The sequence below is a fragment of the Sander lucioperca genome, chromosome 24 (genome assembly GCF_008315115.2).
Source record: "Sander lucioperca isolate FBNREF2018 chromosome 24, SLUC_FBN_1.2, whole genome shotgun sequence".
NCBI classification, from domain to species: Eukaryota; Metazoa; Chordata; class Actinopteri; order Perciformes; family Percidae; genus Sander; species Sander lucioperca.
This window is the reverse complement of record NC_050196.1, coordinates 9,770,237-9,784,747: the sequence shown is the minus strand read 5'-3', so window position 1 is coordinate 9,784,747 and position 14,511 is coordinate 9,770,237. Positions and strand designations below refer to the sequence as shown.

Genomic DNA, 14,511 nt, shown 5'->3' with positions numbered 1-14,511 from the left:
CACCTCATCTTACTTTTCATCTAACACGTTAATCTCCTCTCCCGGCCCCCCTCTATCTGAGTAATGAAATTTAATTGCGTCCGCCTTGCATTTTTCAGTGCAAGTGCTCAAGGAGTTTAACATGAGCTGTATATCTCATTAAATCTCTCTCCTCGTCTCTCGCTTGTCTCTCCCCACCCCTAGGTGCCTACAGATGTTTCTATGGGTCTGTTGGCAGAGCCCCAGGTGGCCATGTTTTGCGGCAAACTCAACATGCACATTAACGTGCAGAGCGGAAAGTGGGAGCCGGACCCCTCGGGCACCAAGAGCTGCATCGGCACCAAGGAGGGCATCCTGCAGTACTGCCAGGAGGTAAAGTGTGGGGAGTGTGTGGGTGTGTGGGTTCCAGCCTGGGAGGTAAACCAAACAGAAGCCGTTCTTTTTTCTGTTTTCCCCTGTGGAATCAATTAAGTCTGATATTACATGATCATATTAATCCACCTTAAAGCTGATATCAATCTTTATTGTATATATTGGTCGTAAGAACCCTAAAATGGGTGTAGAAAGGGTGGGAGAATAGATATGGAGTGTCAGGATAGTATTATCTTATTATACATTTTATTATAAAATAATAAATAGAAATAAATAGTGTGAAGGTGAAACTCTAGTGTCTTTGTGGTAGCAGAAGGGGTTAGGCGAGGTCATTTCCTCCCCGACCATTTGTAATCATCATTTTCAGTGCCTGTCATGCCTTGAAAATGGCTCTCATTTGGCCATGTATGCTGTGATATATGGAATATTTAAACAGTAATTACCCAGTGTTTATTTTGTTTTGAGTGAGCAATAAGCCAAGATGATACATTGTTATAGTAATTACATTTTTCGTTGAATTTGTGGGTCGGATAATTTACATTTTAGCCATTAAGCTGGCTCTTAGAGCGAAATTACGATGATTGAGCAGGTAGCAATGCAAAATATGTTAGGGGGGTTCACAACAAGCAAGATTGGATTGTCTCATTTTTCATTTTCTAGTGGATTTGCAATTTTATTTTGGTACGTTTGGGCAAGTGAGACCAATTTTCAAACGTAGGTGGTACCAATAAAATGCATGCAAAGATGCCTGAAAATGTGAGTCTCTGTCATGACAATCTGAACCAACAACACGAAACTAACAGTAATATGGATATTAATGGGCAGACGGAGGTATTGTTTTCTTGCTGGAGTGAGAGAATATAAGAGCCCATAAGTCCATCATTAGTGGGTTACAGAGACCGCAAACAGATTTGTTTTTATTCAACAAAATCCCCAATTTGGCATGGTGACATGATGCCGAAACTCAGCTCGGTAAACAAGCTGCTTAAGTCCATGTGACTTTACTTTAAAAGCTTAAATTAGTTATTGTGAAGCTTACCAAACCAAATGCAGAACGACAACACAGCGAACCACTGTGTTGTTGTTTGTCCAAAGAAAACTGCTCTCCTCCAACCACTAAACCACATTTCTTTGGGGAATATTCCAGCAGTGTAGGCTGTCACTGCATAAATGCACTATGTTAAGAGAAAAATGATAAAAGGGATTTGTCTGATAAGCAGAGGTGACGATTTCTCTGAAAAGCATGTAAGACAGACTCAAAGCAGGATAAGGTCTCCATTGTTACCACTGATAACAAATCCAGTGATAACGAAACAAATGCTTACAGGATCAGCTTTAAGTCCTGGGTTCAACTTGTTTTAACATTTTGAATTTCAAATATCAAAACGAAAAATAGAGATATGGAGTATTTTCCTACCCAAAGGTGAATGGAAGAGTTGACTTGCATATGTGAGAGTGACAAGGGAAGAAGGTTATGGAATTTTTATTATTTTCCTCTGCATTTGGAGAGGCATGAGAGGAGAGAAAATGGAAGAGGATGTATCATGAAAAAGAACATGTATTTGGGGAGGGATGACACGTCGACTAGGAATATTGTGTCGAGGCAGATGTCATGCATGGCTGAGAGGAACATAGAGGTAAACGCAGCAGAGTCTGGCAAGCAGAGACCGCATCAGGGGCGCACTACATAATGCAAAGATTACATTTTTTTAAAGCATCTTGTAAAAAACACATTTTCTAAAGTAAGGGATCATGTTATGTTAACAAAGGCAATAAATTAGTAGAAATTGGTTGAGATATTTAGGTGCAAGTGTGTGTAGGACACAGACGGAACTTTAAGTGATAGACGTTACCAGTGTTCATTATACATTGTTGATGTGAAGGGGAGCACCTGTTCCACTCTCTTTCAGCTTTTTCATGTTATGATGCCATCCTGATATATAATGCTCTGTGTGTAGGTGTACCCAGAGCTCCAGATTACCAATGTGGTGGAGGCCAACCAGCCAGTCAGCATCCAGAACTGGTGCAAGAAGGGACGCAAGCAGTGTCGCAGTCACATGCACATTGTGGTGCCCTACCGCTGCCTAGGTGAGTCCCATATGTTTTCACTGATCCACAGTTTTCCAGTGCGTGTGTGAAAGCATTTCTAGAAAGTAGTCGGAAACGAAGAAAAGACCATTATCTGGCTCTGGTTACCACAAGACAAGAGTTACCATAGCTACTAAGCAGTTAGGAGTCAGCTATGCAGAAATGCTTTATCAGAGTCATCACTGTTGGTTGAAATGTATCTTCAGTCAGTCAGAAGGCTGGGCTAAAATTGCCCATTGTGTATTAATAATAAATATTGATATTGTTTTTGCTGCAGTGGGAGAGTTTGTGAGCGACGCCCTGCTTGTTCCTGACAAGTGCAAGTTCCTGCACCAGGAGCGTATGGACCAGTGTGAGAGCCACCTGCACTGGCACACCGTAGCCAAGGAGGTGAGTACACACACACACACACACACACACACACACACACACACACGCATACCTAAACTACTGCAACGACTAGCAGGAACAGTCACTGATCTATTCTTTGTCTGTGTGTGTCTTTCTTGTTCTACATGTCTGTAGTCCTGTGGAGACCGCACCATGAATCTCCATGACTATGGTATGCTGTTGCCGTGCGGCATCGACCGTTTCCGAGGAGTGGAGTTTGTGTGCTGTCCTGCGGAGGCGGAGCGTGACGCCGACAGCGCCGAGCAGGACGCTGATGATTCCGATGTCTGGTGGGGTGGAGCGGAGACAGATTACTCTGACAACAGGTACACACACGGCACGCTCAGATAAATGAGGGCAAGGCAGCAGCAGAGTAATACATCAGTGCTCAGATAGCTCAGAGATATTGCCACTTTCCTTTTCAACATTGCCGTCAGGATAAATTTCTCTTCTTTCAGCAAAGGTTATAATTTAAAGTCTTTGTCCTTCCCTCCTTCACATTCATCCTCGTCTTCCTTATTTCCTCATCCCTCCTTCTTTGTCACCTCTCCTTCCCCGGATTGCTCTTGTTCTCTCCATATGTGCCCCTTAACTCTGTTTGTCCCTTTCCTTCATTTTTCTCCCTTTTCCCCCCTCCCATCTCTCCCTTTTTCTCCCATTCCTCCTTCCCTCCCAGTATGGTGCGGGAGCCAGAGCCAACGGAGCAGCAAGCGGAAACCAGGCCATCTGTGGTCGAGGAGGAGGAGGAGGAGGAGGAGGAGGAGGAGGTAGCCGAGGAAAATGACGAGGAAGAGGAGGAGGAAGAGGACGTGCTGAACAACGACCAGGATGGAGACGGAGAGGAGGACGAAGACGTTGTGGAGGAAGAGGAAGAGGAAGAGGATGGAGACGACGTCATTGTCGACACCCTCGACGACAACGATGATGCCGACGAGCCCACCACCAGCGTTGCCATGACGACCACAACCACTACCACCACCACTGAGTCTGTGGAAGAGGTTGTCAGAGGTGAGGAACATTTCTTAGGTGGGCGCGTCTGGTTCTCATCCTCTGGTATAAATAGTGGTATCTGAGACTCGGTATCTGGAGGTCCTTGAAAAGCCTTGGAAATGTTCTAAATTGAAGGCTGCTAAAGAAATGCTAACATCTTAAACACAGTAATCAGATGACAGGTTTCTTCGCATTTAGATTAATGTGGAACAAGCTTTGTAGTACAACATACTAAATGTGTTTTTCCCTCCATTTTTTATGCTTTGCTTAACACGATTGGACTTTGTTTTCCTCACCAATTAATTTCCTGCTGTCATTTTTCTTATTGTGCTCGTTTATCATTTCAGGGCTTTCATTAGCTACGTTCCATTAGAATCAGAACTGGTTGTTCTGGCTTCGTTTCTTAATTTTAGCGTTAAATTGGTCTTTAATTCAATTCCAAGTAGCATTAATAATGCTTGAACCTGGTTATCTTTACATGCTACTGTATGTGACATTGGGTACTTTATTTTATATTACATGTCCTTGAATTTTAAGTGGCATGTTTTCTAGGTGAACACACTTGAGATCTTTTTATAGAACTCAACATAAAGATGATGCACTTACATGGTGTACAGTATGGTGAGCTAAAGAGACTTTTGTGGCAGAGTACTGATGACAAGCTTGTGTGTGTGTGTGTGTGTGTGTGTGTGTGTGTGTGTGTGTGTGTGTGTGTGTCTGTCCTCCAAGATGTGTGCTGGGCCAATGCAGAGACTGGTCCATGCCGGGCCATGCTGCCCCGCTGGTACTTTGACCACCAAGAGGGCCGCTGTGCTCAGTTTATCTACGGCGGCTGCGGAGGCAACAGGAATAACTTTGACTCAGAGGAGTACTGCCTGTCTGTCTGCAGCAGTGTCAGTAAGTCTTGCCCGACAGCAGCTAACTTCAACCAGCAGCCAGTTTGTCTCTAACCCTCGCTTTTACTCGCTGTCTATCTAAGCTGTCCACTAGCCAGATGCTCAAAAGTTTCTTGCTTGGTGTGCTTCTCTTCTAGACGTTTCTTATCCGTCAGCTCCATTTCTGACTAAACTTTACTCTGTGTGTGGTTGTGGGTGTGTGGTTGTGTGTGTAATGTGTGTGTGCACTAAAAACAGACTTTACCTTTCCCGTAACCCCTTTGTGGATTCTTAAAGCCACCAATCTGATCGTGTGTATGCTCACTGTTCCTTCACGCTTTCTAGTGTGTAAGATGGGTATAAAATGTTTTTGTGAATAATTTACAATTTACCTTGAGCAACTGGACCTTGTTCTGTTTCAAAAGCTGGAGATGTGTTTTAGCAGTTATATTAAAGCCATAGCAATAAAAAAGAAATCATACTACATGGCTTCTCTGAATCCTCAATGAAGAGGTTCGGTAATTCACAATACCGGATTAAAGTTGAATTTATGGATTTCTATTAGAATTAGTGGTGCCAAAATATGAAATACAAATATGGAGGATTCATTTTTATGGGCAATTGCTTTACAGGCTGAATGCCATTCTCTAGATATTTCTTTACATTGCCATGGTTACAGTGTTGTTGGCCTATAGAGCATCTATAATAACTGCTGTTATTTCAGCGATTGCAGTCGTTGCATGGGCCTCATCTTATGTATTACTTTATATTGAATCTGAGCTGTAAAATCATCCAGGCAAGGAATTATTTTGCAATAATCCTTACCTCGCTGCACATTATGCCTTACATCCCTGAAGTGTTACAGGCTTGCTTACATTCTTCCATCCTTGTCACGTAGGAAATAGGTTCTGGTTACTTTATTACATTTATTTAAATCAAATGTCAAATTACCCGGCTGCAGTTTTGAAAATGTGAAACATTCCCTTGGTAGAGGTAAGGAAAAACTCATCAGTACACCATTACACACTCTCAGAGCATACCTGCCTCGACATCACATGATTGATGATTGATTATCAGTGGCAACACTGATGAGGATGATTGCTTGATGGTTTTTTTCACATATTGCTACTAATGTGTGAAAAAAAAAAACACTTTGGAACTGCCAACCTATTTTGTGTGGGTGTGGGATTCAGTGACCTTGTTTGGTATATTCGTGAATGTGTGCATTTCAGTCAAGAAGAGCATGATCTGCCCTGCAGCGAAGTGGAGTCATGCTATCTCCATCCCCCTATATTTTGATCTAATTTTATCAAGTGTGTGTTTATAGGTGTGAGATTTCTGCTCTGTTGAGTATATTAGAGGTGAGAAAGTACTGCAGTGTCTTATTTCCCCCCCGGCAACACACAAAACCTACAGACACACACAATTTGCACTTGCATTTGTGGTCAATTAACAGTTGTTTACACTCGATACTCTATAATGAGAAGTACATTGATGTATTAGACAATAATTGGTATTAAGTAGTGTACATGCTTTGGTTACAGCATTTTTTCGTTCCATTATGGGAATTGTTAGGGCACTTTGCTTGCACTTTAGGACACTTAAATACAATAGTGCAAAGGTAATGTAGTGCACAAGGTAGCAAATAGGGAATTTCTAATGCTTAACAGCAATGATACAAGAAAATTGGACTATGAAAATCTAAACAAGGAATTGGGTCATTACCACTTTAATTACATTGTACAGTAGTTAAAGGGTCAGTTCGCCCATTTACGAAAACAATGTTTTTTTTGATGATCAATTCTCATTCAAACTACTCTCCACCAAAGAAGATAGTCCCTATGTGAACTGTTGTTGTCATTGTGTTGGGGTGGAGGCAGAAATCTCTTAACCTGGGTAAATAAAACCCAAACTATCTGTATGATACCACTGGATGGAAGTGAGAAATCGTCATTCGGGTGAACTGACCCTTTAAATGATTTTGAGGAGTCCAGGCTAACGGAACACTCGGCTTAGGTCAAAGTGAATAACACATCTGTTTTTTTTTTGTCCTGTGCAGTCATGCGCTCTTATCAGACATAACCAATTTCACATGACGTGTGACCTACACACACACACACACACACACACACACACACACACACACACACACACACACACACACACACACACACACACACACACACACACACACACACCACCACCCACTTTTGAAAGCACACCAATGAAAGATAATCAACTTTCCACTGATTAAATCCAGGTGTCACGCAATTTGTGGTCCATTTATATTTCTTGCTAGTAAGTCGACCAAAATTCAGTCAGTGCTTTTGAGCCAAGAGGATACATTCCAGCGTCAGTGTTTTTGGCATGAGAGCCCTATCACGCTCTGGATGAAGTTATATAAATGAAAGAGGGGTTTTGTCTCTCTTCTACAAAAGACTGTGGGTCATCTGAGACATTCACTTGTTTGCTTTTGGAGGGTGATGGCTTCCAGCTACAGCTACTATCTTTTTTCTCTCTTGATCTCACACTAACCCTGTTAACCCATTTTTAGGCTCTGTGTTTTGTGTTTGTGTGTGCAGAGGCAACAAAGCCAGTCCCCAGATCAACCAAATAAGTGTGCAATAAAAAAGATGCTTCACTAAAAGGCTTTTCACCCTCTCTGCCTCCTCTTTTTCTCCCTGTACTTCCATTTCATGCAGTACCCACAGCCACACCCAGCTCCCCCGACGCTGTAGACCACTACCTGGAGACGCCTGCTGATGAAAACGAACACGCCCACTTCCAGAAGGCCAAAGAGAGCCTGGAGGCTAAGCACCGTGAGAGGATGTCCCAGGTACTGACAGAGAGAGGAGAGGAAGGAAGGAAGGAAGCAAAGAGAATAAATGAGGAGGGAGGATGTTATGTTTTTACTATGGATGTTTTTTTTTTTTATTTCAGCAGACTGAAAGCTGATCAGCAGATACTGCATACAAGTGAATGAGTAATGGTAGCTAAGCAGGGTGAACAGAGAGAAGGATTTTTTTTGTAGTAGAGAGAGGACATTAATGGAGGGAGAAAAGATGCGTCAAGTAAAAACGAACTGGTGCGATTGTCAAGGCGACTGAGCCAATTGAACTTTTAATTGTATTCTTTAATCAACCGGCTCACGCTCCGGCAGAGCCAGATGGTCCACAATAACGTCACCGTTTTCAAAGCTCCACCCAGTAAGGATGAAATTGAGGTGCAGTCATCTTCTGTAAAGAGGATGTAACTGATCAAAAAGGGGAACACAAACTGTTGATTTAGGACTTTTATTGTCTTACTGCACTTTGCCCTAGCACAATCCCTCTGTGATTCAAAAAGCAGAAACTCCCTCATTTCAGCATTCTCAATCTGAAAGGATTATTTACACGGACCAGAAGGATCTGTTATTTACCCACTGCAGTGCAGACCAGTTATCTTTTCATAGCTGTGTAAAATGTCAGATTTTCTTCCATTTAGACAGCCATGAAAAGCTCAGATCCACACCACCAAGAGCAACAAGATGTTTCACTCAAGTGTAAAATCAACCCGTGATAGAACACGTGGAAAGATAAAGTAGATTTGACAAGTTACATTAACCCTTTTTTTTCCATTTTTGTACTCAGGTGATGAGAGAGTGGGAGGAAGCTGAGAGGGAAGCTAAGAATCTTCCACGTGCTGACAAGAAGGCCGTCATCCAGGTAAAACATGCACATTCTGGCCGTATACAAAACCACCCAATGTTTTTGGTGTCCTTTTTTATGTATATGTTGCAATTTGTGCAGCGTTTCCAGGAGAAGGTGGAGGCACTGGAGCAGGAGGCAGCCAGTGAACGGCAGCAGCTGGTGGAGACCCACATGGCTCGGGTGGAGGCTCTGCTTAATGATCGCCGCCGCCTGGCTCTGGAGAGCTACCTGACCGCGCTGCAGCAGGACCCACCCAGGGTACGTTATATACACAGTTCAGCAGCGATCCTCTTTCCTATAACTGATGCAGATGATGACAGTGTTCATTTATTACCAAGGTCACTTCCCCTGTGATTCACTGTGCTTTTTAAGATAGTATTTTCTTGCAGGGTTTACTGTTTAGAGGATGGATACCCGACCCGAGCCCGACGGGACCTGACGGGCCGGGTTCGGACAGATATTTAGAAATGATGTTCGGGCTCGGTCACATCAGCGCGATAAGGCATTGAACATTTTAAATTTAAAACAGCTTATTATGTAGGTAGCCAATGGGCCTGTTTCACTTGATGCAAAGGTTAGTTTTTGTGACACACACACACACACACACAGACACACACCGACATACAGACACACACACACACACACACACGCCTGTGTTAACGTGCGCTTGTTGCCCCGTGTGCGCTGATGCGCTCATCTGTTGACCTTTCCGAATGCCTTCCTACAGTTGCTTAATAAAAGCGGGCTTTCCACACAAACAAATGTACACGTGTCATTAGTATGACAAAAAAATGAGATTTTAACTGTGTCGGGCTCGGACATAAATATCTTAATGCCTGTCGGGCTCGGGTCGGGCTCGGTTACTGCTCTGTCGGACGCGGGCCGGGCTCGGACAGCAAAATGCTTCTCGATCCGCACTCTTAATACTGTTGTCCCGCCATTCCCCACCTTCTTGTTGTTGCTTTTACCATTCTCAGCTATTCACCAAGATATATTTCTGAATAACTCTCCTGTTTGTGTTGTGTTTTGCTTGTCCTTTGCTTCTATGTTTCAACTCTGTTAATACACAAAAAAATGGAGCCAAATGGAGTGTATGCTTTGTAAAATAAGATAAATGCATCGGATTGCAATCTATGAAATCACTGTTGTACATTGGCATTTTGATTAATGTCTAAGGTTTGATAAATATGTTATCTTCTGATGAGCAGAATAGATTTGGAGAAAAACAATGTTACTGACTGATTTGTATCAACGGTGCGTTTTATAAATGTTAGCTATAGTGTGATTTTGGTTGCAAGTACGAAGGTTTGTTTTCTGATCCAGACTGTATATACATATTTCACTGTGTCCTTCCTCTGCTCTTAACCATCTGTCATCATCTTTTGTAGCCTCGCCACGTCTTCAGCCTGTTGAAGAAGTATGTGCGTGCCGAGCAGAAGGACAGGCAGCACACCCTCAAACACTTTGAACACGTCCGCATGGTGGATCCCAAGAAGGCTGCGCAGATCAGACCTCAGGTAGCATCATCATTTCACTTGTACATGAAGCCACTTTACTAAATATATTATGTGGTTTTTTTTCCTGAAGAAGCGGATGCAGTTTTATATGTGCTTATGTGCATGTGTGTATAAAAGGTACTGACCCACCTGCGTGTCATTGAGGAGCGTATGAACCAGTCTCTGGGACTTCTCTACAAGGTGCCGGGTGTGGCCGACGACATCCAGGACCAAGTTGGTGAGTCGGTCATTTTGACGCTTAAGACACGTTACTCTGAAACATTAAATTGTCACTATTGGTGACTTAAAATGCGCAAAAATTGAATCCAATTTATAGTAGAATCTAAGTGCAACTGAGAAAGATGGAAAGGAGGTTTAGCTGAGTGAGCAGTGAATAGGTAGAGAGACAAGAAAACAAAAATCTGACATCAGAATGACATGAACCAAACCAAGTTTTAGAGGTATTTCTTTCACTGTGTGACTGCTGACCTTGGCATGAGAAAGATATAGTAGAAGACACACTGTCCTGAATGTGCTACATGTAACAGAGAGATTGAATGTTCTAAATTCCAGCCCCAAAAAAATTGTTTTGTTGATAAGGGCATTGGAGTGATTTGGCCTAATTCTTCTGTTCAAACGAAACTGTTTGCTGGCAAGATAAATCCCCTTCCCTCCCTCCCTCCCTCCCTCCCTCCCTCCCTCCCTCCCGCCCCTGCATTCGCTAGGTTTCTGTGGGTTTTTGGGTTTATTGGAGTTGCGTGCGTCACACAGCCATCTGTGTCTTTGTGTCGGAGATTGTCACTGTCTGTTCTGCCTGTCAAAACGCACACAAGAACAAACATACAGTACGCAGAAGTAAAAGCACCAGGTCTATAACATTTCATGGAGGCTGTCTGTCCCTTCTGATAGAGAAGCATTTGTTTGGGTCATTGCGTAGGATATAATATTTTCTTTAAGTAGAAACAAAACACCTCTTTTTTTTTAATTCTAATTATCTAAGAAATTATTCTTTCTTTTAAGCATCAATATTTATTATGATAAAGAGCATTTATGTTAATACTAACTGAAAACAACAAGATATAAGAAGTTTGACAAATGAAGTGAAACCTCCTTCCTTTCCTCTCTCCACCTCCGTTTTCTCTTGTGACCACTGACCCCTCTCCGCCTCCATCCAGAGCTTCTGCAGAGGGAGCAGGCGGAGATGGCCCAGCAGCTGGCCAACCTGCAGACGGACGTGAGGGTGAGCTACGGCAACGACGCCCTGATGCCCGACCAGGAGCTGGGAGACGGCCAGACCGACCTGTTGCCCCAGGAGGACACACTGGGCCTGGGGGGAATTGGCTTCGTCCACCCTGAGAGCTTCAACCAGCCCAACACTGAGAACCAGGGTACTTACTGAAGCACCGGGTTGTTGATTACATTTCACATTTTGGTTCAAAGTTGTAGAAATAACATGTAATTCTATAAAGCTATATGCAATCCACTTTTGGTTTTGTAGGATTGTGTGGTATGAAAATTATTGCTTGTCCTTTTCTGTTTTTACACGTTATTTGTGCTACAAATTATATTTAAAATAAAAAATTCTCTCTCTCTCGCTCTTTCTCTAGTTGAGCCAGTGGACTCCCGCCCCAATCTTGACAGAGGCATTCCCACACGGCCAGGTTGGTACTATTGTTCAAAAGTTACCCAATATTGTGATTTTAAGTATTCATATGTATTTGGAAATTCAGATGGATAGGGTTTACGGCCTGCAGATTGTGATGCTGTTGACTTTGTCACACCCTGCCCACCAAACTCTTAAAAGTCTTTATAGAAACATTCTTGTAAACAGCTGATTCACTGATTCTTTATAGATTAGTTATTATAAGCCATAAATAAGAACTTCTGAGTTGCCAGGTTGTGAAAGATCTCAATCAATTACTTTCATAATTGCTTACTACCTTTAGCCAATGGCTTAGTGATACATTATTTAGTAAGTATTTTTATACTTTATTTATGTGTAACTGCAGAATTGATGGTGTATTTCCCTTTAATAGGTGACTTGTTAGAATTTTATTAACAACCCACCAGCAAAAGGTTTTTTTTTTTTTTTACAACCTGACAACCCAAAAGTTGCTCTTAATAGTGGCTCATAACTGCTCTATGAAGCATTAATGAATTATGTATCAACAATTAATGAAGCTATTAGTGACTTAAGAACCCTAAATAAATCATATCTGGTTTGCTAACGATCCTTATCAAGGTAGGAAACATAATAAGCATATGTAGGTAATGTAGCTATTTAAAACTGCTACAGATCATGGCTAACGTTGCATGTTACATTTTAACAATGATTCCAGTCTAATAAAAAATATTTCTTCAGGTTAAGTAACATCTCCTCTTAAAATACATCACAAGATTGTTTTGAAGTAGAGACTTGAAGTAAAGTCAGGACAGTATTTTTCCGCTATCTCTCCTTCTCTCAGCCATTATTTGCACACAGCCAACTCCACTTGACCTGTACTAAGGCGCCAGCTGTGGTTGTTAGGAGATATGTGATGCAGCTGCATGGTCTATGCGTACCGTGCTGTATATGCTGTGCTATATACACATGCTATATTCAGTTTCTACTGGTGTTACCTCCAACACTCGGCTGTCCGTCCTGCTTTAGCAAGCCAGTTTGATCTCTGCGTGTGTGTGTGTGTGAAAGCGGCTAAGTGTCACCATCCATAATAGATAGTACTTTTCCCTTCCCCTGCCAGTGACTGGAATGAAGATGGAAGCTATTCCTGAGCTGCGGATGGATACGGAGGAAAGACAGAGCACTGAATATGAAGTTCACCACCAGAAACTGGTAAACAAACACAGAGAGCAGCTCACTTTGACACAAGCAGTGCAGACTCATTTGATATTCACTGATCCGTTTATATAAGAAGACTCATTAATAAACATAGAGACATAGACACAAGCATGCAAACACACATGAAGATGCGTTCGCCGACACATGCAAGCTTGCACTCTGTCCTCTTTTCCATAAGTACACACACACACACACACACACACACACACACACACACACACACACACACACACAGACAGAGAGTCAGGTCCATGTCTCCTCTTTGTCCTCATGGTAAACTCCCAAGGTTGTCACCATGGAGACAGGTGTCCATGGAGACAACCGTGATAATGTGTGCGTCACAGTTGTCTGCTCCTCTCCAAAATCTGCTGTCCTCTGATCGGAGTTAAGTTTATATCTGTAAGTATTTTTCTGGTCAGCCGCAGGTGATTGTACTAAAACATTACCAGGCTCTAACCCAGTTATGCATTCATTCATTAATCTCCTTCAATATTGTAATACCAGCACAATCCATCCTCAGTCATATCCAAATCCGCATACCTTATTCCTCTCACCTAAAAGCTTTAATCTCTTAATCCTTACATTTTATTACATATCACATTTCTTGCATTCACAATGAGCAGCCATTGTGTCAGGCTGCCTCCTTGAGTCAACTCCTTAATTTGATATTCACCGTAACCCCCAATCAGCGTTCTGCTGGATTATTCTGGAGGAGGCTCACCACCCTGAAATGAAGTCCGCACAAACTGCAGTGTTTGACACAAGCGTTTTAGTGTTTTAGTTAGATTATCTGCAGTTTAGTGTTGTTGTGGAGTTTGTGCCTAGGTTTCTGTCCCATTATCCCCGCTGGTGTCAGCATAGGTGGAGATATCAGGAGTTGTTTTTCTGTCAGAAGACGCCATTTGCTTCTATTTCTTTTTGTTCTGCATGGAAAATGAGTTCCACAGAGCAGTGTAATCCGTGACAGAGATGTCAATTTTTTTTTTTTTTTTTTTAATAATGTGTCTTAGTATTGTGTTGGAGCTAAGTCATACTGCATCATTGTTGCTTTATGTTGTGCTCTGCTTTCTGTAAATCACCTGCCAGCCAAATCCAGGTCTCCACCAGGAAATTATCCCTCAGAAACAAGTCACCTTACAGTCTGTGTCATCTCCATGTGTTCTTATGTGTTGCATCTTTGTTCCCCAGTAGTAATTTTACAAGCTAAATTTGACTCTAATGATGTTTTTTTTGTTGTTTTTTTTTAAATGACAAAAGAGGACACGTGATTTGGGTAGATGAAAACGAAAGTAAATGGGCTGTAACTCTAAATGTCACCTCCTTCAATGATATTCAAACACATTGAAAAAAAGATGGTAGCTACTAGAGCTCACTGGATCCCTGAAAGAAGTAACCTGCAAACCATTTCTAGGCACAATTAACTCTCAGCCCTGCTGTGCTGGAACTGCACTAATTACTCAGCAGTGTCACAGTAACACAAAATATCCTTGGTGCACAATGAGAGTCCTTGGTGTGCATTTCTACTCTCACTATATTAAAATCATCCCGCTGGTTGTGATTGGTGTCCGTGTGCAGGTCTTCTTCGCAGAGGATGTGGGCTCCAACAAGGGCGCCATCATCGGCCTGATGGTTGGAGGCGTCGTCATAGCAACCGTGATCGTCATCACCTTGGTGATGCTGAGGAAGAAGCAGTACACCTCCATCCACCACGGAGTCATCGAGGTGAGAAACAGCTGACCTGTGTGTTTGCCTGTACAAGCTGTTCTATACGGCAGTCAGTCTGGTGTGTGGGG

General features: G+C 42.5%; 1 protein-coding gene across 4 annotated transcripts in view; it reads left to right on the top strand.

The window, feature by feature from the left end:
- Positions 1-14,511, top strand: part of appa (amyloid beta (A4) precursor protein a) — a 33,847-nt gene that overhangs the window by 15,967 nt on the left and 3,369 nt on the right. The window contains exons 2-16 of one of the 4 annotated variants that reach the window (XM_031291998.2): positions 184-351; positions 2,310-2,439; positions 2,717-2,829; positions 2,965-3,155; positions 3,506-3,837; positions 4,549-4,716; positions 7,397-7,530; positions 8,324-8,398; positions 8,492-8,641; positions 9,772-9,900; positions 10,018-10,117; positions 11,055-11,267; positions 11,487-11,540; positions 12,621-12,712; positions 14,294-14,440. In XM_031291998.2, coding sequence (XP_031147858.1) covers positions 184-351; positions 2,310-2,439; positions 2,717-2,829; positions 2,965-3,155; positions 3,506-3,837; positions 4,549-4,716; positions 7,397-7,530; positions 8,324-8,398; positions 8,492-8,641; positions 9,772-9,900; positions 10,018-10,117; positions 11,055-11,267; positions 11,487-11,540; positions 12,621-12,712; positions 14,294-14,440 — 2,196 coding nt within the window. Of the gene's footprint in view, positions 1-183; positions 352-2,309; positions 2,440-2,716; positions 2,830-2,964; positions 3,156-3,505; positions 3,838-4,548; positions 4,717-7,396; positions 7,531-8,323; positions 8,399-8,482; positions 8,642-9,771; positions 9,901-10,017; positions 10,118-11,054; positions 11,268-11,486; positions 11,541-12,620; positions 12,713-14,293; positions 14,441-14,511 lie in introns of all 4 variants that reach the window. The other 3 variants (XM_031291997.2, XM_035998499.1, XM_031292001.2) reach the window with 3 other exon arrangements.